A 27,612-nucleotide genomic window follows, 5' to 3' on the forward strand; every position below is an offset into this window, starting at 1 on the left:
GTTGTCAATAATATAGTCAAAAGTGCTTGTGTCTTGCACAATTTTGTGAGATCCGAGGAAGAAAAATCATCAGTCAGCAAGTATCAATGCGGGAAGTAATCAACGATCCGGTAATATGATTCCACATAATGTGACCCTGGGACCCAATACCACAGCTTTATCTTTAACTCTTGTGTGGCTGTGATGTCACACTAGTCGACATAGGACACAAGACTTGATATATCTGTCTTATTTTTTAAAATGATGAATTCGTATTTTTTGTAATCTTTAAATGGACATTTTCACACCGGATTTGGAAAGTGAAATTTCTACAACTATGCTGGATGTTAATACAAAAAAATATTTATCCTCACTACGCGAAAAAAGAGTGTCCGCTAATTCAGCAACACATATGTATAAGAAAGAGCACGAAGATAGAACTCATCACAAGGAAGACAGAAACGCTGTTCTATGGCAGGTGTTAGTGTGAAAGAGACAAAAACAAAACTAAGTAAAGTGTAAAATAGATTCAGATTTCAGCCGGTTGATAACAGTGATGGGAAACGCACGCGCGTAATCTGAGCGGCGTATTTATGATTATTAATTTATTTTATTATAACAGGGCTAAATTATATGTTTATTTGCACAAATAATGGAAAAGGGATTATTAAACAGTATGTCTCCATGTTTTTTTTTTCAATTTTTGAACTTATAATTATTCCGTCTTTTACTAGTGGTAACACGATGTTACATCACCGCGCGCAAAGGGATTATTTATCACAGTATTTTAAGAGTTAAGAAAATATTTAAATAATTACTTTTTTAAAATACAGGTTGCATTACCCTGTCAATGGAATTATTGTGTTTAGATAATAAGTATGAATAAATAAAAATAAACTGATCATTCATTCATTGTTTTTCCAATCTCTGCCCATGCTTTATCAGTCTCCGTCTTGCGAAAGTAGCTTGATAAACTTGTATTGTACAGACAAGGATACTTTTCTACTTAAGTAAATATTTTTATTTTCGTCCTCAGCTATTTTGTTGACAGAAAAAACGCGGCAAAAACAATAAAACGCGACACGAGTTTCCTGCGAGCCAGTTCAATGCAACTGATTTGAAATGCGTTTCAAACTTGTTGCGTCGTGTGTGATTTCCTATAGGACTATATGACATAAACTCAAAAGTAACGTAGAGTTGCAGTTTCGTCATTTTTGCGTTTCACCGTGTGCTCTAGGCCTTAGCCCTAGATGTTACTTAACGAAAATGTCATAGGATATACGCTCAAAATACAACAAAACAAAATTGAAATTAAGGAGCCTCTCTTTTGTTTGTTCATGTCCGGCAAAGGATAATAATGAATGAAAAAGACTCTATTATGCCCCGAAACAATGTGATATTATGCGGTTCAAACACAAAACACAACACATTCAAAATTGTAAGGATTACAATATTACAATGGCAATGTTAATGGCTTAACGCTGAAATATAAAAGTTGTTTTAGCAATTTGTTTAATTAAAAATAATAAAATAAACACCATTAACAAACATTGAAATTAGTTTTGGGAATTTGAGAAAAGACAATAAAGACGGTTTTCTAGTCTAATTGCTCTACAAAACCAAGTAGATTAAAAGTCTCAATCTGATAATTGAATTAATCTAATTTTACATTAAAAAAAACTGTTGGCAATGTTCTTAAATTGAGTACGAAAATTAATTAAGTACTTAATACATGAATGATTAGAGACTTTTAACGAGATTAAAAATCATCTTTGAATATCTACGCTAATAAAATCAAATCCCCAGCATTGCCATTCGAGGTACCGAGTTGAGAAATTCAGATTTTTTTCTTCAAATATTAACTGTACGTTTAAAACAGGCTTTTAAAATTATTTTCCAACCTATACAGCCATTTTTGTAATCAAGAGTGTGATTTTGGAGTAAATATTAGTGAGGAAACGGATAGTGGTTTAGCCCTTTATCAGATATCCGGAAATTCCCTAAGCCGGATATACGGCCAATTGTCTTAAGAAAAAATTAAAACACCCCGGTACTTGAATTTCTTTCATAGTTAAAAACAAAAGTTTTAATGTCCATAAAATAAAAAGGGGTAAAATATTTTTATAATATTTTTAGTGATCATTTTTATCAATGAGTTGCATATCAGTTTGGTTATTAATGAATTAATTATGATGATTTTGGGTAGTTTCATCCCTTGAGCTTTATTTTTTTTTAACAGAAGTATTTTTTTAAATTTAAACATAATTTTTGAAAAACATGTTTTATTAACGGGTTCAATTCTTTCTCTAAGGTGTATACTGAACACTGACTAACATTTTTAAAGAAAAGGTTTTTGTTTTCAAATAATGAGGGTAACTCCCCTTTTTCCAAACACAGTCGAAATCAATAAATCAATTTAGTGGCGTTGATTTCATGACATTTTCGCAGTTAAATGAATATTGGTAACCCGCTGGATCCGGTATCTGGTTGGATATTGAGCTATTAACCGGTATACGACAGGATATTAAAATTAAGCCGAATACCGGATAGTTACCGGTTATCCGTTTCATTTTTAAATATCTTATTTTGACTTGTATATAAAAAAAGGGTTTGCTGTATCGTATAAATTTGCTATGGAATTAAACAATATGTATTTTGAAAATAGAATCGAATATATTTTTAAAACATAAAGCAATAAAATTAATACCCATGTTTTGTACAAAGATCCATCACATCGTTCAATAACATGTTTATTTAAATAGAATCTTAATATATTTACGATAGAAGTGGAAAGAATAAAGGAATTCAGCGACTGGATGATATTTTCCTTAATTTGTGTTAGAAATGTGACGATTCTTTTACGAAAGTAATGTGGTTTAGTGTTTTGACGGTTTTTCTTATTTTTTGTATCCTTGAATTTCCTTGGAAATGCGGAGTTATATTATTGGTCTACTGACACGATAATGGAAGTAATGATCTTCAAAAAACCCGATAGTACTCCTCTAAATAAAGTTTATCGAATGATTATCAATGGAATTATCATATTTATTACATAAATACTTATTTATGCTTTTCAACAAGGACAAATTCAAGGAGTCGATAAGTTTTGATTATAGTAATTATAATATTATGGGGCTAAAGAAATAGTAGGGAATCTGCCTATTTCCCAAAAAAGATTGCTGATAAAAAAACATACTAATATATTAATATGTCTGATTTTTTTACATTCAAGGTAATGTGGGGGAGTGTCCCGTGCCGAGCGAAACATTTTATATATTATAGTTTAAAAACATACCTTATTGAACAAAATCAAATTATAATCTTAAATACACAGTAATGGACCTTTAGTACATAATTCGTATAAAATTCCCAAAGAGTTTTAGGAAAAACTCATTTAGGGACAATCATATTATTACAACATTTATTTATAGACGTATTTATACATGCACATTAATATTCAAACGTGAACAAAAGTAGAATAAGAACCATGGTATATTATAAATTAAAAACTTCTTAAAAATAGTTCCTGCTTAAATCATGTAAGAAAATAATTGTATAAACTGAAAGCTAAAAAAGTTCTGAAAAATACCAAAAATTACATCAAATTATTTAAATAAACACTTTATGGATCTACTTTGTCGTTTGCTGGGTCTATTATTTTATTTTTTTATGCCTTATTTTTAAAACACAGAACTTTATTATCTTATGTGACGAATAAAATGAATGTAAATCATGACTCTCTTTATTTACAAGCGAGTGAGGAAAAACCGAAATAATAATTTGTATTGTGAGACTGACTGGTAAAAAATCTCGATGGCCTAAGTAGGACGCGAAATTTTATAAAACCCAACGATTAGTTTTCCATAATTAGTATACGGATGCGAGGTTTGCAAATTTGCAGCTTAACCCGATGCTGTGTCGACGCGCGAAGTGATATATTTAAAAAAAATAATTACTAATTATATTCTAGAAATAATACCTCTTCTCCAGCGAAAAATGTGTAGTTGTAATGTTGCTTTGCTCTCGACCGGACTTTGATTGCAAATTCATGGAAACTCTCGCTCGTTGGCTGCAGAAGAGAAACCCGGAGAAGTGCCTCGTAAGCGGATCTCGCATCTTGGTCATAATCATCACCCACTTCCCAGTCAGCCTCTCCCCAATAGGAACCCTGTAAAATAAAATAGAGGTATTACCTGCAAATGAAATACGCGTATCAACAGCAACAGCACACCGCATCTGAAGACATACTTACTCGTATATAATATACCTTTACCTTGCCGGCGTCAAATTACGGAGAATGTAATAAGCTCGAAATCAGCAAATGAAAGCTAATACTAGAAGAAATCTTACAAAAAAACGAATCTTTTAAATACGGGTCATCATTCTGAACAGTGACAGGGCTATCCAATCAATACAATAATCTGTTTCCATTGTATTTTAAAACATTATGTACCTAGCTGCTTTAAACCTTTAAACTGCATTTCTTTGACATGTTTGTATTTTATTTGTCAATCTATTTTTATTTATTTTTTCAATATGCAGCTTATTATTTTTTTTATATATATTTTTAAAACCAACTTTACTTCTAAACACTGTTCTATCTTTTATTGCCTTATATTGTATTTTTTAAATTTTATGTTGTTCATATACTAATGTTTTATATAACTTCCATGTATGTATAATCCTTATGGGCGTTAAAATTAAAAAAATAAAATACAATAATAATTATACAGTTCAGCTTCCACGGCGGTATGCAATTGCAAATAAAAATTGAAGACTGTTTTTTCAATACTTTGCTTGAAAGATAACTTTTCAGTGAAGAGTTTTTTGTGATTCACGTCAAGTTGCGTGAACAATCATTGTTTTAAAAAATTACACCATAAAACTAAGCTTGAAGTCATATAACTTAAAATTATATATGGTTTATAATTTTCTTATATTTTTCATTAGCGCACAATATAAATTATTAACATTAGGGATCAATATACCGTAAAAAATATCCTGTTTTGAAAAAACGATAAGACTTTAATATTGCTTAAGCGGATTTGAGTGTGTTTTGGTGAGCCTTTTTTTAGGTAATCGATGGGTCTCGATACTGGTTTTAAATTTAAAAAAAACCGAAATCGCCATGTGGGGCGAAAATTTTGTATTGAAAACATGACCCTGCCCCGGCTCGTTGCTGAACGAGAATAGCTGCCCGAAGGAGCCCTTTGTAATCAGGTAGCCTTGGCAACTGTAAGATATCAACAATTGAACGTAGTTATGCAGAAAGCAGCTAGTCCACAATTTTGAAAAAATGAGATATTGGTGTTATCGGGTGCAGTAAGATCAATTCTATGTTCTGCTAAAAACAGGCAGGCCGCTTTCATAAAAAAACTGAAATCATCACCTAAAAATAGTGTTGATCTCAAAAACGGCATTTCTTAATTGGCAGAAAACACCCACAGCTCTAGAAAAACCTGACGTTACTTATTACTACCAAAACTGGTCAAATACGTAATAAGATACACGTTTGAAATAAATAAAAAACTAATGTATTAATTGTTTATCATTTCGTCGCTTCAGTTTGTTTTTTTCCAATGGACCAAAACACAAATCTGCAGAAATAGAGAATCCAAGTTTTTTTTACGAAACAGGCATGTTTTTTTTCATTTATTGATATATTTTACATGCCTCTTAATTTATTTAAAAATTAATTAATACTTATTATTTTTGGCTGCGATACGATCCCACTTACTATTTAATGATGCTCACTCTTACACACACCTGAACAGTTACTCCCACACTAATACACATAAAAACACATCTACACCTATACCCGTATGCAGAGACAAAACTTATGGTGAGGAAAGTACATTCTAATATCATATGCAGAGAATAACCCGAAGGTGAAGACAATAGGATGTACTTTCCTCACCTTAAGGTTTGTCTCTGCATACGGGTATTACTCTCATACAAATACACATAAACACATCCTTTTGTTGTAACCCAATTTAATAAAATGTATGATTTTTATTTAGAAACTTCGCTGGTCTGTCTTTAAACCGTTTTTTTTTAATGTGATTATGCCATTGTCGACTGTTTGTTTCTTTAAAATAAATAATCACTACGACTTTAGACGAAATTCGTTAAAAATCCCCTCAAACAAAATTTAAAAAAATGATAAAGGCTTTCTCAGAACTCCTGTACAATTAACTCAATTTCGCCAAAAATGGTCTGTTGGACAAAAACGAACTAAAGCGACGATTTGTCAAAGTCAAAAACATTTCAACTGTTGTGTAGATTTGATTATTTACTGTTTTCACAAACGTGCAATTATCTCAGTTTCACTTTTGTATAGCTGGCTGCTTTCTGCATAACTACGGTCAACTGTGTCTGTTTTTTTTCAAATGAATACACAGTCCAATTTATTCAAATATGAGTCTACGCTCCTTCTGGACTTTTCTTAATTCTATGGTTTTATATTGAATTAGTCATTTTGGCCTTTTTGTACCCTCGAGTAAACGCGAATAAAAAGAGGTGTAGAAAATGCTCACTTTCGTCTATTTGACAATTCAATTCGATCAAATTATAAATGTCATTTAAAAGCATACGCAATATCTTGTAAATGATAATTTTTTATTCCACATGACGTCGAACCTTCGCCATTTTGTTTTACTTTTGATGCACATTTTAAATTTGGAAATAAACGGACACACCTTCTAATACATTATAAACCCAGCTTGTGTTCCAAATTTTAGTAGAAGAATTCTTGACGCAACTCTCGCGTTATTTTCTCTTACAATGCAATAAATTTCTAAAAGCGTATTCTTTCTTTTTTTTTGTCATCACCCATTGGTGTTGTAGGATTACTAATTAATCAAACTATACTAACTAACTCAATATGTTCCTCGTAACGAGCTTAGGTCATGGGCCAGGAAGCAGGGCATAAAGCTCGTAAATGCTCTGGCAAAAAGTACTTGGTGAGCACCATGGGAAGGAACTGATAAAAGAGTAGTCGTATGGATTTGATTTCGACCTAATAAAACTCTGCTGAAATAAAGTGAGGATTATCACTACAACCCTTACAGGACACTGCAGATTGAACAAAAACCTTGCCAGAATTAACCTTTCCGAAACTTCCGAATACCTAAACACATTATGTGTGAATGTGATGTTTTACATCATAATAAGGAGCCTCATCCTCGGGGGATCACTGGTTAAACCTGAAGATGTTGAAGAGCTCGCCCCCTACCTGAAAGCCCCATACTTTACGGATCTGGGCTAGGAGAAGGAGATTTGGCAAAATGAGAACCTCTTGCCTTCCATAGTTTGGCCAGGTTCTTTATAGATCTGGGCTTGGAGAGCGAGAACTGTTCACGGGGATCCGTCACAACGCAGTGACGTAAGGAGCTTGCATAGCATTACCCCTACCTCTAAGAATAAAAATAAGAACTCAATATATTCAAAATACTTGCATAAACCACGGTAAAATGAAATAAGAAAAGCACCTTTTTTAGATTAATTATATCAAGCACGCTTTAAAAAATAGAATGTAAAGATACATTTTAGTACAGGCTTAATGGTGAAATTAGAAAGGTTAAATTAAAAATCATCACTCACATCAGTCAAAGGCATTTAATAAGCATTGTAATTCCCGAAAATTTATATTTCTTTCAGAAAAGTCTCTGTAGATATAATATGAGTAATGATATATTTTTTGAAATTGTTTCAATTAGTATTCTACGCAAGCGGAGAACTATGCAATTTACACTAATATAATTACTAAAAGTATGAAGGTCTTTACTTTAATCTATCTTCATAAGCTTGGTTGTTAAAAGCTACGAGGTATTCTTTGCTCGTATAATTCTCAGTCAAATGAGCGTATTTCCGAAAGGACAAGGTTTTATTATAAGGTTTGTGGAAATTTCCAAGTCTTTTTAATTATAACAAAATCTTAAGCGAAAAAAATATTGGGACTACCTCGTTATGTTAAAAAATTTATGATAATTTAATTTTTGAAATTCTCCTACATGCATTAAGTAATATACGAGTATGTAAATAAGTCTATGTCCGGATGGATAAAGAATACAGTTCTTTGTATGAATAGAACCAGAATCCTGGAGTAGTGTTTTTGACTCGATTGCTACTCTCAGGTAAACAGTAGGTCCTGGAAAAGGAAATTGAGTGGAGATACGTTCACCTCATTTGCTAACCGTGGTCAAGGTCCTAGGTTCGATTCCTTGGAGGATCGAAATTTATTCTTTCAAATTAATTCACAGTTTACAAACAAATGAACTTAGTGTATCTTTTAAGGCTGTGTCCGTATTAATCTGTAATAATTAAAATAGGGGAAAAAACGAGTATATTAAAATAAATGATTATGAACTAATTGTTTAATATATACTTATAATTTTAAACTTATTGTATGAAGTGTACATATAAAAGAATAGTTTGAATGTTATAAATAAGGATAGTAAGTATACAATACTAATAAATAATGTTAGAATAAGTAAAGATGTAAATATTTAGGTGTAAATATATATGAGGCTATGTTTATCATAGAAATAAATTTAAAAAAAATAAAAAAACACAGAATTCAGTAAACCAATCCCAAAAATAACGTAAAATAACATAAATAAATAGAAGAATAGAAATTATACATAATTAGGTACAAACATAATCTCGGGAACAGAATACCGAAATTGATATCAAATTAAAATAATTTGAAAGAAATCGTTACATATGTATATTGGCAATTATCATAAGTTCTGTTCGTTTTTTCAAAATTTAAAAATAGGAACCGAAAGTAAAACAAAGTGGTTATACGTTGTTTGAAAACAAAAACTGTTTCGATTTTCGAATATATTTATTTGCACTACAACAGACTTTGAGACCTAATTACAATTGTAAATTACAGCACAGTACATCCAGAAATGAGAGAAATCAAATTATTTTTTTGGGTTCTCCCCGAGAATCGAACCTAAACCTTTCATGCGTGAGTCAAGTGTTTTAACCACTTCGCCACTGAGGCCGCCAACTTTTTTCAACTTTCGGTACCAATTTTTAAATTCGTAAAAAATCGAACACAACTTATGTTAACACTTAATAAAAAAAATACTGGAATACAAATTTTATTATTTTATGGAAGTTTTTAAAACAAAACACAAAAATGGCATTTGAAGCGTAAGACTGATGATCTTGTCTTCCTGTAACAGATTATTGAAATACGCCTTATTTACTTTACCAATGCAGTGCCCTATGCGAATGTGTGGTTCGAACCTCAGATCTCTGATCCGCTATTACAAAAAGTCAATTAAAAGAAAGAAGATTCGTAGATTAAAAAATAATGCTTTAACTATGTCAGAAATGGACCAAAAAAGAGAATTATTCATTCGATAAATCACTTTAAGCCTCTTATTCTCTATGGTTACGGAAACATACTTCTGAGCTTGAATTTGGATTCCAAACATCTTATACTCGCTTTATCTCAACTAAAAATAAAATTTAGTTGTAAAATAATATAATTCTCTAAGTATTTATAGCTTCTACGGAGAGACAAAGTTATATGAGGAATTTTAGCCCTGCGGGAAATTGGATACGAGAAGTGTTTTCTTGGGCGCGGTAAAAGTTATAGCATTTAATTGTACGGCAAAGTTTCTTGAAAATGTACGAAAACAATAATAAAAATGTTTTAATAAAAACGCACTACTTTGAACGACGTCACTGGTTCATATGAACCAACCAATGATAAGAGAGCTATGAAGGATAGCCGGTTTGCTTACTGTAAACGAACGCATCGGAAGAACTGAAATAGATAAACCTCTGACGTTACACGCGGAATTATTTCAGAATTACAAAACTTAAAAAAATCATAGCGCTGATAATACGATATATATATATATATATATATTTTTTGGCTGACTTCTTTGAACGATGTCTTAAGATCTTGTCAATGAACCAATCAATGGTAGCGTTGACATGTGTTGTGATCTTTGAGTTTATCTAAGGTTGTGATAGATTTCCGGTTCCGGGACGTAATTTTTTTCGACGTTTAGTATATTTTGACAGATACGGAGTTCGACTTTTAAACGTCAGGACAACTCAACGATGAGAACTAGTGATACCACGGACGGAGTAATTTAAAAATTACAAAACTTAATAAAATCATAGCGATGAGAATACGAGACAAAATAATTAATTAAAATTTTTAGCTTAGTTTGATTGTATAATAAAAAAATTGAAAAATCACCGAACTTTCTCATCAAGGCTATAAAATTAGTGCCAAGTGTTTGGATAAAAAAGATGGATAGACAAGTTCGATGAAGTTTAGTTGAATAATCATGATGAAATAATGATGTTACGAATGTTTTTACCCTTGGAAGTCATAAGAAAGCATTAAGCCACATAATCTGGCGAAGATATTCTGATTCTTTAGCACGAGGGACCAAATACCAGTCATAAAATAAATCCTTGGAAGCCAGATAATTTTTCTCTTGGAATGGAACCAACGATTTCCTTTCATTACTTTTCACGATTTTGGTTTTCTCCTGACGAATCCCATATATTTCTCTTTCCGTCATTTGTAACGCGTTTTCTCTGGTCGCATTTAAAAAAAAATAATTCAAAAGTTATCACAGAATTTGAAAAGAAGTGATTTTAACCTTAAATATAAACGTTATCAGATAGAGAAAGATATTGAAAGGAAGATGAGTGCCCGGAACAGGAAAACGGTGCTCTAAAATAAACTTTGGCAGATTAATGTTTATCGCAGGAGGCATAATTAGCAGTTCATAATGGAGTCCTGGTGCCGACCTTTATGCATAAGAGTGAGGTCTGGAAATGGAAAAACAAAGATGAAAGTGGGCTGAACTCAGTCCAAATACGATCTCTCAGGCAAATGTATGCTAAAACAATGTATTAAAGGTGAACATATTATTTGATTTATTATATAGGTATATACGGCCTAAGCTAATTACAACAGTTACACGAAGAAACATAAGAAACAGAACAAAAATAATACAAAACCATGTAGCAAAAACAAAAAATTGCAAAAAAATAATGGCACGATAAACATGTAAGACTTCGAGCTAAACCATGCTAATCCATCTTCATCCACTGTTTTGATGGCAAAGAGATAATCCTAAGAATTCCAAGTTGAGAGATGAATTGACTAATCTACACATTCTGGACATTAGCCCATAAAAACAAAAAATGCTCTTAGAAGATTTGATAAATAGCAGATTTTGACTTGTGATGACATGCTTGGGAACATGAAAAGAAATTGATCGCAACAGAGATGGGACATCACTTATACCACTAAGTATTTTGAAAATGCATATAAGGTCCATCTCAGTTCTAAGAAAATTAAAACAAGAACACGTAATGAAAATAATTTTGGATTCTTTATTCTTAATGTTTTTGTATAAACACAATAAAGATATCAGTCTCGAAGATGTTGAAAAAGCGATGAAACCGAAATTTGTTGATTTAAGCATCACTCGCTTTTCATTTCTATAATATGTTATAACGAATTTTCACCAATAATTTTCACCGACAAACTTGTACATAGATGATTATAAGCCTATGTACAATATGAATTTAAGCATAAATGTGTTATTGCGTGCTTTAATTTTGTGAATAAGGTCTGGGCGCCGATAACAATGGGAAGTTAACATTTATCTACAATTTAATCTTCAAAGTAAAATTAAGTTTTCCGTATGAAAAACAGAATATGCATTAATTTTTTTCTTCTAAGCATGTTCAATTATAGGTTATCGACGAATATATTTTTAATGTTTATGCAAATTTACTCATTTTTGTACACAAATATCGGTTTTTCTTTATAGATAGTCGAAGATAATTCTGTTAACTTTCCACTGTATACGGTATCCAGGAATTCCAACTGAACATGCACTCTGTAGCTGCAAGACGTATTGTACTCCCAGATGAAATTTATAAAAGATTATTAAACAAAATACAAATACTTCATAATCAATAAATGGGCTCTAAATTATTTATTGTCCATTCGCTCTGTAGTTGTAAAACTTTGTGGGTTTGGCCATTTGTTATTAAAATGTATTATAATTGGAATTGGAATACTAACCGTACATGCGATTTGAAGCTGTGATTTGTTTAAATATTTACTGTAAAGCGCCCTTGAGGCGATTTTTACAAAATTGCTATATAAATACAAAAATGTAAAATTATTCAAAAGTTCTCATTTGTAATACGATGTCATTTTATTAGACTCACGCTTCAGAATTATGTGTTGAACGAATAAATTATTCTTAAAGACAGAGTTCCCCATTATTTGGAGCTAATAAATTGCAAACCTGTCTCTTCTTTTCACAGAAACTCAGCAAAAGTAGTATAAATTTACCCCAGGGGATGGAAAACCCTTGGCAGATTTTTTTTTACTGAGAATTGATACCCTATTACCATTAATAGTTTCAAAAAGGATTCAAAGAAATAAATTTTCATTTTGTGTAATTAGGGGTGAAAAATAACTAGATCGATAAAAATAAAATTGTTTATATTCCGGCTCGATTGGGCAGGTATTGTAATATTCCACCAGCCATTCACAACAAAAAACATTACTCGGCATATTCCAATGCTGCCACAATTTCGATTCCCAGGAGTATATCATCCTTCGTTCGATTTTCACATTTGGGCTATTCCTCAACCTTTCTCTGGGGCCTACTATACGGTGTCGCAGCAGTCCATCTTAGAAACAAAATTAGCAGCAGAAAAAATCCCCCAAACGGCTTTCCGCCATTACCGCGCGCCGTAAGTTTTGTGCTTGTTTCAGCATACGCCGCATTCGAGATACGAAATCGACTCAATAAATTGAGAATGAGGAAGATCAGCCCAGGAAATTGGATAAAAAAATGTTTTCTTGCGCGCGGTAAAAACTAGAGCATTGAAACTACAAAATTACTTGAAAATGAACAAAACAATTCATTGATACCGAGACTGCATAGGTTAGATAACATTTATGGAACGGCTGCAGACATTCTGTCCAATTCTGTAATATTTTCCAAGTCTACAACATCAATTTTATTTGTAGCTGCTCGTCAAACTATTATTGACAATTCAATTCCATAAATTAAAAAAATACTAACTTTTTTTTTTATTACCTTATACTTGTTTTTTATTTTTTACTATTATATCAAATTGCATTGTAGTATTGGCAAATACGCATTTCATATACACGTATTTTTATTTCTTCTTTTTTCGCAATAATATATTTATTTATTTAACTTTTTGTACATAATGTTATTTGTACATTGGCGGACTTATTGCCAAATGGCAATTTCTTCCAACCAACCAATAAAATAAAAGTTTTATTTTTATAATTCAAGTTACAGAACATATTCAATAGAAAAAAAAACAACAATAAAAAGTTAAAAATGTATAAAAATAGAAATAAACGTATTTGTTTATAAATTACCTTAAATCAAAACTATTACTCAATGGGAAAAAGGAAAAAACAGGAAAAAGGAAAGGAGGAGAGATTAAGGAAGAGAAAGGATATGTTTCTTCAGACGTGATTTAAACAGAGATAATGTAGTAACATTTTTGATGGTGGATGGGAGATGATTCCACAGTCAAGCCGCATGAACACTATATGAGTTAGAGAAGAAAGAGGAATTGTGTATGGGTATTAAGAGAGTGCTTTGAGAATGAAGACGAAGAGGTAAACCATGAACTGATAAGCGTTGAAATTTTTCACGCAGGTATATAGGAGCGTTAGGACTATGAAGTACATTGAACAGAAGTGAGAGGGAGTGATAGTCTCTCCGCTGTCTAATTTTGAGCCATTTCAGTTGCCACGATAATCAGAAATGTGGTCATATTTCCTGTGACCAAAAATGTACCTTATGCATGTATTCTGAAGTCGTTCAAGTTTATCGAGTTGCTCACAGCTTAAATCAGCCATGGAAACATTAGCGTAATTTAGAATGGGTAGTAGTAATGTTTGTACAAGAATGCATTTAGTACTAATGGGTAAGAATTTTTGCAACCTTCTAAGTGAGTTAACATATGCTTGCTTGTTTATTATTTTAACGCTTACCGTAACACTTTATTTACTGTGTTTGCTTTACAGAATTTATTTCATAAGCTTATATCTTTGCATTTTTTGTTTCTATGCTCACTGTTTTTTCTTGCATACCATTGTTATTATTGTTTTTTTTTTTACTTTGTAAAACTTTTTATTATATCCCTTATAACTAATTTCACATATTTTTTCTATATATTCTGTATTATTTAGTATGTTAGCATGTATTTTATTTTTTGTAAATGCCTTTTGGGCGTTAATGAACAAAATAAATTAATAAATAAAACAAGATTTAAAACTATATTAATTAAAACCAACCGATGATATGACAGATGTGTCGGATATCCAGTTTGCTAACCGTTACCGAACCAATCGGAAGAACTGAGAGAGATGAACCTCTGACTTCACACGCGGAGTTATTTCAGAAATACAAAACTTTAAAAAAGCATAGCGCTGATAAAACGATGTATATATATTTATTTTTTTTGGCTTAGTTTAATATTCTAATAAAAAATAAAAAAAAGACACTGAACTTGCTCTTTGGATAGCACGGCTTAAAGTTTAAAACAAACCAGGGCCTGGTCCAAGACCGACGGTATCAACCGAAGAAAACGTGCAAAGGGTTAGTGATTCTGTACTCGAAAATCCACGACTTTCAATCTAAGAAAGTCCTAGGGTTTTGAGCATCCCCTAGGTTGGTATTCCGAACGCATTTATAGTTCGTTATACAGCGTTATTAGTAGATAAAAACGCGCTATTCGGCGCTATAAATGTGTTTGGAATACCAGCCCTGGTGGATGTTGCAAACGGTTTTTAAGAAGAAATTAAAGTTCCACCCCTGCGACATTCAAATCGTGCAGAAGCTACAAGATAATCATATCAAATCAAGAAAATCATATGCCAAACAGATATTGGAGAGATTTTCGACTGATTGTCGAACGGAGAACGTCTTCTTTAGCGATGAAACACATTTTCATCTCGACGGTCATGTCAATAAACAAAACTATCGCTACTGGGGTCCAGGCAATCCGAGAAAAATGAATGAAATGCCACTGCACATTCAAAAAGTTACTGATTGGTGTGCCGTTTCAGCAAGATCATTATGGGCCTTACTTTTTTGAAAAGGAGCGAGGCGCAGCCGTAACCGACAATATTGAAAGATAATTCGAAATTATTGATACGTTTTTTAGACAACACGTTAAAGGTGGTTTTTCCTTCAATCGAAATACACGGTTTCAACAAGATGGAGCAACTGCTCACACAACCCGGCAATCAATGAATGCAGTTAGGGCATTATTCCCAGAAAAAATGATCTCTAGATTTGGCGACATTGTATACCCCGCAAGATCTTCCGATCTCAGTCCATGTGATTTTTTTGTGGGGCTATCTCAAAAGTCTCGTCTACAAAAACAAGCCTGCTAGTATCGCACAGTTATAGAGCTATATTTGATCTGAAATAAACGTAATTTTCGGTGCATTTTTGCAAATATGCAGAATAGGTTAGAGTGTGTACAAAACAATGATCGATATTTAGAAAATGTGATCTTTAAAAAATAAAATCTGCTTTTGTCTTCCATTCACAGTAATAAAGAGTTTTGATTTAAATGTCTGCGTTTTCTTTAAATAAATTTTCAAGATCAAAAATCTGCCGCTAGACACTTGTATATTATATATTATTATTGATCGCTACAAAGAAATCAGTAATAACCATCTGATATAATATGCTTGTGCCAGCGTTTTTTCCAGTCTTAAAAACATTTCTGGAACGCTTTTTTGCGATGGCCTTCATTTCTGTCAGCGATTTAGTTTGCATCTCCTCTCTCGTCGCAAAACGTCGTCCTTTCATAGTCCTCTTCATCTCAGGGAACAGAAAAAAGTCACAGAGGGTAAGTCTAGAGAACAAGGTGACCAGGAAAACAACCGGTTCTGTTTTTTTTTGTCAAAAAGAAGCGAACAAGCTGCTAGGCTTAAGCGAGCGTCCGTCATTTTTGCTCTGGAATAATTAAAAATTCGCCGATCACGCCATAACGCATCTAACTGGTTTGTCTATCAAAAACCAACTCAGCCTCCAATCTTTTTCCTACTGAAGACTAGTAGCGATATAAATTTATTTTTACACACATTGCTAGTTTTAAATTTGGCCGTTTATTTCATTGGTTGGTTGAAAGAAATTTCCGTTGAAAAATAAGCCCGTGAATGCTAATAAGGTCGTACAAAAAGACAAATACATGAATAAATATCTAAAATAAAATACATTTGTTTCACTTACCTGAAATATTTCCACATCCAGAAAGGTCCATTCTCCTTTAGTCATTCCAAGAGAATGTGCTGCTAACATGAACTTACGGACCAGATGACCTCGGACGCTGAGAATCACGACTATAAGACAAATTTATTAAACAATCAATCATTTACAAATCAAATTCAAAACTAAATTACAAATTGATTTATTTAACTGTCAAACTGTCCGCAAAGGTATAAAATAAGTGCATCTGTGTTTCAATGAAAAAAAACTACAATTGGTTTTCTGAATGTATGTAAATATATATATTATACGTTTATGTTTTTTGTCTGGCCGGACGAGTGCAGTTTTGTATGTGAAATAGTCCTTGATGAGTGTTTTCGATTAGATACTACTATCAGGAAAAATTTGAAAACAGAAAATCAAGTGTCGATAAGTTTGCCCCGTAATGTTAAAATCGGGTTGTGGTCTTGTGGCTAGTGTCTCGGACTCACGGACCAAAGGTCCGTGGTTCGAATCCCACTCTACCCTAACTCGATTCCATTTTCTAATAGTGAGTTATTTACAACTCGTTAAAAAGGGCCCTCAAAATGAAATATTTGGGTAAATCATAAGAACGCAAATATTTCTTTTAAAAAAAAAAAAAAAATGTAGTGGTTGGGGTATTAGCCTACCATGCTCGAGGTCCCCGGTTCAAATTCAGGCAGGTAGGATGTGATATTGGTTTTAAAGGTATGTTATAAAATTGATGTAGGTACATTGCGATTGCGGTACCAACACATTGCCCTATGCACTACTAGTTGGAGAAAAATCATTATAATCCCGATGATGATGGTAGAATACAAAATTAGAACCTCTAAAGTGTAGTGAAAAAAATGTATGAGCGCACTGAGGTGTAATTAAATAGAGATGATGCTTCATAGAACAATAGGTTCAAATTATGTTCTAAATATGCGCATTGTAGCGTCATACCGCATCAAAATTGCCATGCAAAACGCTTAGTAGAGTAAAAAAGACTAACTGTCTATGCCAGTTTACTGTGAAATAAATAAATTACTGAAGACAAACGTGAATTATAATTGAAAAAATTGGACACAAAAATATTTTAATATTTTTGAAACATTTTTTATATTATGGAGTAGGATTATGCAAAAAATGAAATCAATGTATGCTCATAATTTCACAGAAATTATTAGTGAGAATAATGTTCCGGCACCCTCCAATATACCTGTCAGAACAGCTGTTCCAATACATGAAGGTGCTGGATATGAGACAACTGTACCTAAAAGAAGCACTTACAACTTTTGGTCAAACAATAAGGAGAGGTCTTAGTAAAATGTCCGTACGAGGTTTTCCCAGAGTATGAGTTATGTCACTCCAAAACCCGTACGACTTTTGCTCATAGACATCTCTCATTTATCGCACCGAGAGTGTTCAATATTTTAGAAGAACGTATTAAGCTCTCAAGGACAAAACCTATTTTCAAGAAAGGAGTTAAGGACTGGATTTTCCTTAGTGGGAGGGATTTGAGTAGGAAACTCCTTGATGATTTTCCAAATGCTTGAGCTTACTGTTTACCATATTGATGTCATATATATATGTTTTTTAAAATATTTATTCTAATTATTTTTTATGTTTCTAATCCTATAATTGTGGTTATATACTCATGTGTCTGTGTCATATAATTGCTCGTCCCATCTCAACACAGGACATTTTGTCCCATGGAGTTAGGACTTATTGTCTCAAATAATGTACAATAAATTTTTGTATGTAAATAAATGAAAAAAAACAAATAAAAAATGTGATTATTGACAAAAAGGTTATTGAAAAAATATGCTACCTACGTGACCTTGCTGGAAGGGTAAAATAAACCCACGGATTTCATAACTCTTGATAATGTCAATTTGATATTGACTTCGTAAGGTGAAATTGCAGCAACAAAACATTGTGTAATTTAATACGATATATTCATAATAATTTTATTATGAATATACGTTTTTGTTACGAAAATATGTTTTTTCGAAGAGGAAAAATCTCAATAACCATGCATTGTGTTCATAGTTGCTTAAGTGTATTTAATAAAATAAAAGTTTAATTTTATAATAATAAAAAATATTTCAATTATGATTGCTGGTATATTCAATTTTGGTGCTAACGGCTCTGCGGGTCACTTTGTCAACCAAAGGTTAATTAAAATTGATAAAGGTTGTAAGGGTTATTACGGCTTATTGTTTGCCTATAAACCTACTTGCGTAATTGACAAACGTAGCTTTAATGAATCCAGAGAATTTATCGAAAGCTCTCTTAGACTTAAGGAATTTACTAAAATTAATATTCGGAAAAAAAACAGTTAAACGTTTTATTTTATCATTAATCGTCTTCATTCTTTTAGACCTAAATTATTTTTTGTGGATGCAAAAAACGTTTTTTATTCTGCTTAAATTTAAGGAATTATGTAAAAAATTTCAACATTAAAAATAAAACTACTATCGAAATGGTTCAAAATGTTTTTTTTAATGAGCACTGTCTCTAAAACTGACAAACAAATACTAAATTAACAAAATATGTTTATTCAATAAAATTTTTAAATTGAATTTTAAAATAAGTCAGCTAGAAGCCATTTGTCAAACTAAAAAAAAACAAACTTTTCCTGTTAGTGCCGACTAATAACATAGGCAGAAAAAATTAAGACGTATTAAAAAATACCAGTAATAAAAAAATACACTCATCCCTTTTCAATTTCGGTAGGAATGAGAGTAAATAAATCTTAAACTTCATGTATATTTTTTAATGAACATCCGGGTTTAAACGGGTTAAGAGCTTATTATAACTACATCATATGAATAATTGTGTAAATCAAAATCAAATATACTGTAACGGTGTACCTAACGCGATTAAAGAAATTAAATGAAGTTATATATGACTGAAACTCTCGGTTTTTTTTTAAAGGAAATGTTTTTAAAATTTATGAATTATTTACTTAACTTGATAATTTATTACAAATAAATTACACAATTAATATTGGCATTTATAATTTCTTATGAAATTAATTTACCAAGCTGTTGCAATTGAAATGCATGATATTTGAATAGTTGTGAAATAAAACATTATGAGTTTCATAATACTTTGGACTGTATTTTAAAGTTTTTGATTTATTTAATGCAAATTTTTATAATAGCAAGTATTTTTGCTATATATGTTACTACTTAATTTCATTATCAAAGTAATTTTACTACTTAATTTAATATTTAGTACCTAGAATTTTTAATTTATTACCAAAAGAACTTAAATTTAACTCACATTGTAACAAGAGCAAAATAAGAGAGTGGCTACTCGATCAAGAGTTTATATATGAATAGTAGCTTAGGGGTAAATATTTTATTTTTTCATATATTTTCTTGAATTTAAAAAATAGATTTATATATTATTATTTGTATAAACATGATCATTCTGATCTTTCCGGCTGTTAATTTTTATATGTTATTCATTGTTTTTATAAATGTAAATAATACTATTAAGTCAGTATAAATATAATCTTCACCAACAAGCTACAAAAAGTGGCTTGGTGGGATTTTAGTTTTAGTAAAAATATAACAAATGAATTTTTTTTTAAATTGTAAAAATGTATAATTATGCTATTAAATCAAATAAAATAAAAATAAATCAATTAGCAGTTTGTATATTCACGAACTTACTCTGAATTTTTGGGCAGTGCCCATATTATTAAGCCATAACAATTAATATAGGGAAAAAAAACCACTAATTTTAAAAAAAATGCAAAATTTACCGTCGCCGTTTTATGTACACGATATTATTTATTTATACCTAGAGCTTAAACTTCTCAAATAGTAAAACTTATAAGCACTATACGCAATTCTAAAACAACCTGTATAGACAATCAAAGAATGCGCTATATCAGAAAATATGTCTCGGTTTTAGAACAAGAAGACAACCCCGGTTACTGGTGAACAATTTTAAATTAGAAATTAAACATTACCGTTTATTTGATGAAATAAATAAAATGTAAATGTCTTACTCCTGGCATACATACTGGCGTCCTTCAGGTAACTCTCAAAATGTTCCTCTTCGTTCCCGTTTAGTTCTCTAACATATCGGAGAACTCCTTCCTTTCTCAAGCCGTATTCCAGATTTTTACCTGAAAAATAAAACATGTGAGAAATCAAATAAAACAATGATTAAAAACACTGCATTTTACTCCACACACGAGTTAAATATTTATACAAATACAATAAGTATCGGGTATTTAAAATAATCAGGTCATCAGATCGAAATACAAAAAAAATATGATAATACAGAATATATGTAAGGTAAAGTTAGGATAGGTTACGTAAGGTCGAGGGTTTTTATTTATTGAGTGGGAATATTGATACTCAAAATTGTTAAAATTGCATGTGGCGTAAAACACAAAGTTTTCGTTAATTTATTTTATATTTAAAAAGATCTTATTAATAAGAATATGTGGAAACAAAATATTTTCAGTTTGTTCAAACGTTTGTAGACAAAGTCTGGGTTTCACTGACTAGGGAATTATTAAGATTAACATATAACAGCAGTGATGGAGAACGTTTTAGAAAATAAACTATTAAAGTCGAGGTATTTACGGGAATTTGGACCAGCTTTAAACATTTTTGATCAAACTGTTCTAAAAAGAAGTAGAAAAGTATTTTCAGGCGCCTAGTAGGTGAAATAATTCAGTCGAATGAATCTCACCCACCTCAATAAAGGTCTCAGCTCTTCACAACTTCACAAAAATGAGCAAACGGAAGAATGAGAAAATTGGACGGAAAAAATAATTTCTTACATGCGGTAAAAATTAAAGCATTTAATTTTTGTACAGCGAATTTTCTCGAAAATGTGTGAAAGAAGTAATATAAGTGAATTACATTGAACGGCGTAAGAAGTTTTTGTAAATCAACCAATCAATGATAGCGTTGACATGTGTTGTGATAGATTTTCGGTTCCGGGCGTCATTTTTTTCAACGTATAGTATATATTATTATCATTATTACTGTTACCCTTCTCAAACCAACTATCTTTGTCACTCACCTATACCTTTCATTTTGACATTTACAACTCGAGTCTCTGCGAATTCAAATAATTTCTTTATAAATATTTTATGATGTTCTATAGAAACGATTGACGAATTATTTGCAAAAGCTATTTATGCTAATGATCTGGTGTTAACTCATATATATTCATAATAAAGCGACTTTTTTATATTTTTTTGTATGCGCTTTTATATTTTTTATATTCACACATGTAGATATATATTTTTCTTGTCATTTTTCTTTTTCTTTTTATACCCATATTGTGTTTAATTTTTTGTATATCTGACTAACTCATCACATTGATATATTTTATATTGTAAATGGCACTTGTGCCGGTTAATAAATAAATAAATAAATTGAACATTTATTTATTTTATTTGTTACTTTTTTAAAGTCAAAGATAATGTTTGCTTACTTGGGTGTCCCGTGCCGAGGGAGACATTTTACATAATTTTGAAACATACCTTGTTTAACATAATTGAAAGACAACATCAAATGCATATCACACTCATAATAAGAACATATAAAACAAAAACAATATTAAAAAAAATGGTTTTCTAACTATTTGGCCTGATCCACATATCAATCCTTGCGCATCTCACTTCTAGTATCAATAGCAATTTCATAATATAGTATTTTTAAGTATGTTGATAGTTACAGGGCTCTACTTTTAAATGTCAGACAACTCACCGATGAGAATAAGTGACGTCAAGGACGGAATAATTTCAAAATTACAAAGCTTTAAAAAATCATAGCTATGAGAATACGACTTATTTTGATAGTTTATAAAGAAATAAAAAAAAAACATTGAGCTTCCTCATTGAAGAAATATGGATGTTCAAACAAAGGCATAATAATGAATGTTGCACAGTGTGTAAAGTGGCTACTTAAATCAGCCAATGACAGTTCGTAAGTCCTGTAAATGCCAAGAACTCAATTCCTAAAATGTTCCCCATCTCTACTGTAATAATATGTCAATATACATTTTGTTGTAATGTGATAAATTTGCAAGAAAGTGTTACTAAGATGCTTTTGTTAACCATTCCATCATCATAATTCCATGTCCGCTCCCTAATTGGAGCATATGGTGTCCACAAAGAGCCTCCATGCATCTCTATCGGCTACCAGATCCTGTGCGTCTTCTCAAGTCAGGTTTGCGTCCCGTAGTTCTGACATAAACTGCCGACGAACAATTTAGCAGTGGGCCTCAAGAACCAGATACCTTGTAAAGTACTCAGGAGGCACCAGCAGTATATGGCCCAGCCCCGTGTCGCCTCCGTTTGATGACAGTTGTCACCGGAGTTTGCTGCGTCCGTTCTTTATAACACTTAATAAAAAAATAGCAATTTGCTGTTTGGACCCTAGTAACGTGTCACGATTCATATCTGTAGAGGAGAATAAGTCAGACCCGAATAAATGTAAAAGATATAAAAAATGTATGTACCTAGTACCAAAGAAATTATTAGAAAACGGTTGTTGTTTTTTTTTTTTTTTGTTCGGTGGTTCGAATAAATTATAAATGGCGATCTTATTCACCCCATTGGCATTGTGAAATGATTTTAAAACGGAGGGAAAAAAAGGTTTTGAATTTTACCTCTAAGACGTAAAAATAATTCAATTTCAAACAAAGAGAAGCTATTATGTGATATTGTTTACGTGTACAAAAATCCAATGTTATTTACCATAAACGCATGCTTTAGATTTGAACCGTAACAACTACTTTTCTACCCAAAACCCAGCAACGCAACGTTCAAATGGTTTCTCTTATATACGAATTTTCCAAGAAACTGCCTCATATAAACAAATGCTCGATAAAATGGCTCGCGAATTAAAGTATTCATTGAAAATATAAGTAGAAAAACCGTAATCTCATCTTCTCTTGCGATTTTTTATGTTTAGTAAATTAACTCCTTAGATATTTGTATTGTGTGAAAGCGCAATAAAAAAATTCAAATGCGGACTGTTTTCACAGCACAGTTCTTATGTTAGACTTTTAAGTAAACTAACAATAATACTTTACATTTTTAAACTTACCAAAACTTACACCAAATTACTAATCGTCATCATTATCATTCCCTTTTTGTACCTAATGGTGCATAGGGCACTGCATTGGTACACCAAACGGAGCAAATCTTGATATTTTTTTGTAACATCAAGGTAAGATAATCAGTCTTACGGTTCAGGTGACAGTCCAGGGACTTTACAATATAAGAGTGTAAAAACACATTTTTAAATAAATATTTTATGCCAACCATGTCATGAATTTTTTTCTTTAAATAATTCTTTAAAATGTGGTACTACAGGAGCATATTAAAAATCTCCTGGATGAACTGAGTCTGAAACGATGACGTTCTCCGACGGATGGAAAAAGATAAAGAGGTACTGAAAACCACAAGGAAAAGAAAACTTGAGTACTTTGAGCATGTCTGAGAGGCCAAAAATATAACATATTACAAGTCATTCTACAGGGGAGGATTGAAGAAAGACGCAGTGCAGGTAAAAGGCGCATCTCTTGGCTAAAGAACTTGCGTGACTGTTTCCATTGCAGAACTCAGTCCTTGTTCAGGGCAGCTGCCAACCTCCATCGCGGATAGGAACGATAAGAAAAAGAATATCGGGAATTGAACCCAAGACCTCTTGCATGGTAGGCAAACACGCTGATCAATACACTACGAGGCCATACAATTTAATTTAAAAATTAAAAACGTGGCCTTATAGGTGCCGAAAATACATTTATTAATTTATTTGTAATTCCAAAAAAACTTAAAAAACGTTAAAAACACGCATGTGAATATTTGTTGCCACAGAGAGGGAAATAAAATTGAGAAAGGAATCGGGTTGTGGACCCGTGCCTAGTGTCGTGGACTCATGGTTCAAAGATTCGAGGATCGCACTCCACTCTACTACAACTTAATTTCCATTTTCTAATAGTGAATTATTTACAACTCGTTGAAAATAGCCACCAAACTTATAAATTTGGGTAAATCATAAGAACGCAGATTTATTTTTCGCAAAAAAATAATTTTAAAAACATTGAAGTTTAGGCATTTGCACGGCCATCAAAGCTATTAGATTCTACAAAATTTCATGAATTATACCTAAATGTGTCCAAAGGTACGCAACTTGCCACTACCTTTTACACATATTTTATATTTTTTTGATCCATTGATAAGAAGCAAACCGGAAATTTGCCATAACTCTCTTATCAATGGTAGATTCATATGAACTAGTGAGGTCGTTCAAGGTAATTTTTTTTTAAATCGAACATTTTTAGGAAACTTTGCCATACAAATTAATGCTCCAATTTTTACCGCGCACAAGAAAACATTTCATTGTATCCAATTACCCGCTGGGCTAATGTTTCTCATTGTGAAACTTTTTTTCTTTTATATTACCCCCAATTTAAAAAAAAAAGTTAAATATGCAGTATCACCTATAGGTCAGCTAAGAATATTATCTTATAAATTTTAATATACGAGTTCAAAATTATAAATCGCTCTTGCGGTGATTTTTCACAGAAATGGCGCCGTTTGATTTAATTGATGAATAATATTCAAAGGTTAACTTTGAAAACAACAATAAATGTACCTAGATATTAAAGGCATAATTTTATTAGGTTGCAATAATTGAACGTAGTTATTCAGAAAGCGGCCAGTCCACAATTTAGCAAAAAATGAGAAATTGATGTTTTCGGGTGCAGTAAGGTCATTTTTATGTTCTGCTGAAAACAACTAAACCGCTTTCATACAAAAAACTGTATTAATCACTATTTAAAAATGGTATCGATCACAAAAATGGCATTTCTCAATTTTCAGAAAACACCTACGGCACTAGAAAAATCTGACGGTACTTAAAAATCATTAAAACTGGTCTATTACATAATAAAAATTTTGTTTGTAAAATGAAAAAAAAACTAATGTATACATTGTTTATCATTTGTTTAAGTCAAAAACATTCCAACTGTTGTGAAGATTATATTGTTCAGTCTTTTCACAAAGGTGCTATTATCTCCGTTTCTGCTTTCTGCATAACTACGCTCAATTTTAAATCAATATTACCCCTGTTTCTCTTAAAGCTGGGTTTGCCATAAAGACAAAAATAATATAGAAAATGTTGGGGTTAAATTCTACTCGAAATAACAAGCTAATGAATAGGATCTTAGCCTGATATGGATGGCACTTGTAATGTGAGTGGAGTTAATTTATATACAGAGGACATAAGAATTTCCGGGCCATTTTCGTCTTTGTTCTTTGGTTTTTCGGCCATTCGTGAAATTAAGCTTTGATAAAGATTCGGGGGTCAGAAAATAAACAAAGTTAATAATGGACACAAGGGTACTTATGTCTTACTAATGCTCTTCGAGAGCTGCACTTAAGTTGAAAACATAGTTATACACTTTCCTACTGAAAAAAAAACGAAAAAGAAAATCTATCAAAACTCTCTTATCATTGGTTGATTCGGAAGAACTAGCAACGTCATTCAAAGTATTTCGTATTTTTTAAAATTATTAACTATTTTTTCATACATTTTTTAGAAACTTCGCCGTACCATTTAACGCTATAATTTTTACCGCGCGTGTGAAAACATTTTTATATTTAACAAATTACTACAGAGATGGAGGATACCTTAAATAAGGGAATATGGAAGTCAAGGCATTTACAGGGCTTATGACCTGTCATTGGCGGGTTTAAGTGGCCACTTTACACACTGTGTAACGTTCACTATTTTGCCTATGTTTGAACATCCATATTTCTCCAATTCTTCCATTTGTTGATTTTAGTGAAGTTAAAGAGTTGAAACCTTTATTGTTGTGAAGAGATTCATCAGACTGAATTATTTCACATACTAGGCAACGCGTGAAAACAATTTTTTTTAATTTAATTTTCTCTAGGGCTGAAATTTCTCGTTTGAATTTGGCCCATTTCACATGTATCGTCCTTATTCACCTACACCGATAAAATTTGGATGGGTGGATACTTGTGTATTATTTTATTTTTTCATTTAATTTATTTGGTTTCTACTCGCGAGTAAAAATATGTAAAAGGAAATAAAGTGGAAATTAGTCGGTCTTACGGTGTACTGCTTATTGCGTTTGCCTGGCATCAAATGAATAAAATAATTTAAAAATTAATTATAGTAGGAAAAAGTCAATCCCCCATAAGTTATTTTATCGGGCCGGTGGATTTTTACAGTGATGTGAAAACGGCCTTCTATTCGACACAAATTTCCATTTCAGTTAAACTCTCTGGTGAAAATCTTTTAAAAGAAAATCGAGTGCAGATTAGTCGGCTATGCGGTATACATAGTATTGTGCGATTTTAGAATAAGGGTAATTTCTGTAATTTTTTTACGTATGGCAACACTTATATGTCAATTTGAATGTTGTTTAGCGCCAAAAATTATGACTTGCAGTTCATTAATTCTTTGAGAGCTTATATTGGTGTTTGTTGGTGTACTATCAGTTGTTTTTTTTACATTTTCTCAATAAAAGACTAATTTTATAAATTGCTTACATTTTAATCAGTATTTTTAAGTTGATTTAATTCATGGATATTACACGAAAAAGGGGGAAAAGATTAAAACCTTCATTAAACATACATGACTCAGAAAGAGATTGAAAATGAATGTTTGGTGAGTCAGGTAGCAGTCAGAAAAATTATTAGGCAGAAAAGAGAAACAGGGTCAGTTGAAGCAAAGAGAATTGATAAATGTGGAAGAAACTGAATATTAGTGTCCAATAGTTAGTTAAACCCCAGAAAAACAAGTTTTGAACTTCGATGAGATTTGGCAGCCATTAGGGTGATAAAACATGACTCAACATTTTTGACGTACGAAGAAGACTCATTGAATCTGGAAGAAAAGCAATTCGACCACAGAAGAAACAACTCCGGACGGCACATATGATAAAGCAAACGTTCATTTGGGCTATAAAATATACCAAATGCCTATAGAAGACTGGAAAATGGTGCAGTTTTCAGATGAGACCAACTTTCTCGTGCAGGGATATCGCACAAAATTTGTTAAAAAAGTGGGGTTGAAAAACTTAGTGTGACTCGTATTGACCAAACGGTGAAATATCCTGTGAAGAAGATGTTTTGGGGCTGCTTTTTGTAAATGGGGACCGGATCTTTGATACCAATAGAAGGAATGATGAATAGCTTAAAGTATAAAGCTCTTTTAGAGCAGCACTAGATTACAGAACTGAGTAAATGTTGTCCTAATGGTGGGGCTGTATTTCAACAGGACTAAGCTCCTTGTCACGTATCAAAGTTTATGCTTAA

The 27,612-nt window shown here is 31.8% G+C and overlaps 1 protein-coding gene across 1 annotated transcript in view; it reads right to left on the reverse strand.

Annotated features, from left to right (window-relative positions):
• LOC148283897 (atrial natriuretic peptide receptor 1) overlaps nucleotides 1–27,612 on the reverse strand; it is a 123,802-nt gene that overhangs the window by 17,370 nt on the left and 78,820 nt on the right. The window contains exons 5-7 of the mRNA XM_088243033.1: nucleotides 20,299–20,418; nucleotides 16,290–16,399; nucleotides 3,959–4,147 (exon numbers count right to left, since the gene is read on the reverse strand). Coding sequence (XP_088099159.1) covers nucleotides 3,959–4,147; nucleotides 16,290–16,399; nucleotides 20,299–20,418 — 419 coding nt within the window. The remainder of the gene's footprint in view (nucleotides 1–3,958; nucleotides 4,148–16,289; nucleotides 16,400–20,298; nucleotides 20,419–27,612) is intronic.

The sequence above is a fragment of the Micrasema longulum genome, unplaced genomic scaffold (assembly GCF_059751315.1).
Source record: "Micrasema longulum isolate JH-2025_06_02 unplaced genomic scaffold, ASM5975131v1 h1tg000180l, whole genome shotgun sequence".
Lineage (NCBI taxonomy): Eukaryota > Metazoa > Arthropoda > Insecta > Trichoptera > Brachycentridae > Micrasema > Micrasema longulum.